The 3,793-nt window shown below is 49.3% G+C and overlaps 1 protein-coding gene across 1 annotated transcript; it reads right to left on the reverse strand.

Moving 5' to 3' along the window:
• Positions 1-41: 41 nt before the first annotated feature.
• Positions 42-3,422, reverse strand: LOC112457165 (nuclear protein localization protein 4 homolog; the record flags this gene model as incomplete). Its single annotated transcript, XM_025020076.1, has 8 exons — positions 2,494-3,422; positions 1,825-1,905; positions 1,533-1,737; positions 1,149-1,293; positions 949-1,086; positions 531-834; positions 282-419; positions 42-189 (listed from the first exon to the last, which is right to left on the reverse strand). Coding segments are annotated over exons 1-8 (1,171 nt in total), but the record flags the coding sequence as incomplete, so codon positions are not given.
• Positions 3,423-3,793: the final 371 nt, after the last annotated feature.

Here is a 3,793-nt window from a genome sequence, read left to right on the forward strand (position 1 = left end):
GATACATATGTTATAAAAGTAAGATTGTAAGATTGACTTACCTGTGACGCAAACAGTTACAAATTTTGAGCCGAAATAACCGTTAGGCGAGAAGCGGCAGGGGTTTGGGTAACGATTTTGAAAGTACCCAGCCATAATGCATTCTTGAGCGGATAGAAAATGGCTTTCTATATTGCGGACGTGTTTGACCTGGTCGAATAAAACTGACGAAGTTAATCGCCGCACGTACGAGTTCGGTATTAAGAATGAATTATATGAGGAATAAAAGTGTATCAAATTACCGTTCCCTTCTTGATATCGTCGGCTATGAGGTCAGTGAAAATCCATCCGACTCTCCTCAGATTAAGTGTCCGGCCTAATTCCTCGACTAATGCTTCCTTCTCGTCCGGCAGAAGTCTTATCGTGTCTTTTGTACTTTCCTGACCAAGAAAAAAAAACAGAACAACGCGAACGTTACTCTCGATACTTGTTAACCAATAGTGTATGTTTATAGATTTGTTGTCGAAGATTGTGTACGAGCGCTTATGTACCTGCGGTGGTTCATATATGGCCGCAACGACTGCTCTAATTCCTAGCGGAACATCCGAATGTACTTCGTATTTTCCATACAGATAGCCGATACGTTGGTGCCCAGTGCTGCGCCAGTAATTAAGAAAACGTTCTACTAAACTAGCATTTTCGAACATGACGTTGTCCACGTGACGATAAGTCTGGCGGTTCAGAGTGATTGAGTTCGGTTGGCACTTGCTGCAGATTCCTCGCGGCCACGGCGGATGGTCCTTGCAGCCAGTCTTTATACGGCAGCTTATGTCGTCTAATTGTATAAACTTGCCCCTGCGACAAATATATATATATGATATATATATATATACATATATATGCGAGATACAGTCGAATATTTTGTCATAGCGTTTACAATTATTTCACGACGTATTTCACACGTATTACCTATCAACTCCGGCAGTGAGCTTCCTGAGATATGAATGAAAGGACAGATGCTTGATATTTTGTTCCTTCAGGTAAATTTCGTCAAAAGGTTCCAGAGGCGAACAGTGAACGCAGCATCCTCTCGCTCCATGCCGACAACTGTAAAAACAAATTTCTCTTTCTCACTTGGACACTATCCCCGAGTCGTTTAGATTACTTACAGTTTTTCATCGCGTTTACGCTGGATCTTGCCGTCCAGCTTCCATAATTGCTCATCGATATCATTTTCGACTACACTTGACAGAGATCGCGGCATACTGGATGAACGCGTTGTAATTCCATTAGCAGCGTCCATTGGGCCTGATTCTGTATCACACAAAACAATATAGAAACCTGGACATTTGACGAACAAGATGACGTATGTCTCAAAAATTTTATGCAGTTTTTTAGATTGACATAAATTTTCCTAACGAATGCACTTGATGATTTTATGTTATTATTTTTAATATTGGATAACAGCACGCTTTAATTTTAATTCTATGTATCATTTCAAGTATGTTCTATGTGTTGTAGTTCTACCGCGTGTGCGAATGAATCGTCAGTACCCGTAGAAGTGTTGTTGGAGGCACTACTGGTCGACGGAGCACTCCACAGTTGGGTGCCATTGGCTGGCACAAGGTAAAGTATATCTCCATGAGAAAGACCGATTCCTGACACCGTTCTACTTCGAGTAGACGTAAGTGGCTCCTTCTGACTTCGTTGCTTGCAGAGATTAAATCCAAAACTATTTAAATCGAAGGCTTCGTAGACCTAAGGACCAAGAGACAATCGGAGATAAATCCCACCGACAATTGTTCCACAATTATATATTTACAAAGGCTGTCTTGCGATCCATACCTTCTCGTAGAGTCGAGAAATTGTATCAGAAGGTAGCACTTCTATGCGTTTTGTACCCTCTGGTGACTGCACACGTACGATCTGGAAGTAAATAAACGCAGTGTATAATAAACAAACTCATATTTATTCAACAAGGGCAGTTTCTGAGCATTGTACACAAAGACTACATGCTTCTAACTTTGTGCCCTATTCGTTTCACTCGCGTGTAAATGAAATCTATTCGAAAACCAAGCGACAGAAAAGAATTATTCTAGTCACTTCTGTACAAATTTCCACGTTGGACGTTTCACAATAACAATTAAAGACTGGCACGAGGGAGAGCCCCTAGCTTAATTTCTCTCTGTAAAAGTTACATAATTACATTCGAGCAACTGTCAAAAATAGAGAGAGATCGGACGTCGCGAGCTTCGTTCGCTTACGTTCGTCGAAATTATTTCTCAGGAAAGACGAACGCGAAGGGGACCCAAGGACCAGGTAGCCACAAGGGGGGGTCTCGGGAAACGGGGCCCCGATCGCATCGCTCGCGTCTGGGAATTTTTCACTCGCGGCCACGTTGCGACGGCTAAAAGCGAGCGGCGGGGAAATGGGAAGATGCAGCTTCCGCTCGCGTCGTACGGGGGCCCGGGGGCCCCCCAGGGGGGAGGCGGGGGGGCCGCCGCGTGCACTTACGATATTTGACATCTCGCCGGTGTCGGTGGTGCATCAGCTGTTCAGCCCGCTGTGTCGTACGGGCCGCGCGAGTTTGCGTCGGCGCCAAAGTCCCTAGAGCGTCGCGGCGACGCTCCGCGCGACGACGAGGAAAACTGTCGAGTCAACGTCGGTGGGGCTGACCTAACCTCCACGCTCGCTCCTTCTCCGTCCACCTCGCGCGCTGTCTCTCTCTCTCTCTCTTTCTCGCGGTCGACGCGAGCCCCTACGAGTCCTACACGACGGCAGCGACGATCACCGAGCACCGAATGTCGCCGAAGACGCGACCACCGCACACGCGCCCCTCTAGTCCGCGCACCGCGTAAACCCGTCCGCGACGCGTAAACCGTAAACGACAGGAGTCAGCTGAGCTGAGCGCGCGCGACCGACAGAGAGAACAACCCAAACGGGACGCGACGATTCCGCCGTCGTCGTCACGCTCGGCGCGGTACAACGAAAGTGAACGAACTCCCGCGAGAGATCTCGACGAGGCTCCAGGCGAGCGGCGAGCGTCCCTGCCACTGGTCGACCGGAGGCGAGAGCGCGAGCTGCGCGAGTCGAATCGAGTCGAGTCGAGTTGAGTCGCTGTCACTGTCGCTGGTGCACGCGAGGAGTCCCCGGGGGAGCCTTTGCTCGACGGCCGACGCTCTCGACGCTGGGTAAGTCTCTCTCTCGCTCTCTCGCTTGGCGCGCGTCGTTCCCTTCGGCGACTCCGAAATTCTGACTTTCGTGACTTTGCTTCTCTCTTTTTTCCCTTTTTTTTCCTCTCTCTCTCTCTCTCTCTCTATCTCTATCTCTCTTTCGCTCTCTTCGACCGTAATCGCGCGAGCGACAGACGACAAGGACGACAAGGACGACGCCTCTCCTCTCTCGCGGCGGTCTCCGCGCACTATGCAACCTGCCCTACGACGGGGTAGAAGCGGACGCCGACCCCTGGGCGCACTTTCGAAAGAGCGTAGCGCCGTCGATATAGCATATCCGGCGCGGACGCGGCGCGCGGCGCTCGTGAAATCGGTTGCGCGCGCCGCGCGCGCGGGGGACTTCCGCCCGCGACTCCTGTTTCCTGCGAGACGCGTCTTTTAGGGTGGCGGTGAGGAACGACGCGGTTAGGGGTGAAGTCGTGATTAGGGCTGACTTCGGCGAAACTCTGTGATCAACTTGATCGGCAATTGATTCAAAACGCTGCAGAAGTAGAATTCCGTTTGAAGTAAGGTTTCGCCTGAAGTAGATATTCTAGCCAGTTATTTCTGGTTTATTGTTATTTTAATGAAGTTAAACAATT

Source organism: Temnothorax curvispinosus, unplaced genomic scaffold (assembly GCF_003070985.1).
Source record: "Temnothorax curvispinosus isolate PA1 unplaced genomic scaffold, ASM307098v1 QBEX01000738.1, whole genome shotgun sequence".
In the NCBI taxonomy this organism is placed as follows: domain Eukaryota; kingdom Metazoa; phylum Arthropoda; class Insecta; order Hymenoptera; family Formicidae; genus Temnothorax; species Temnothorax curvispinosus.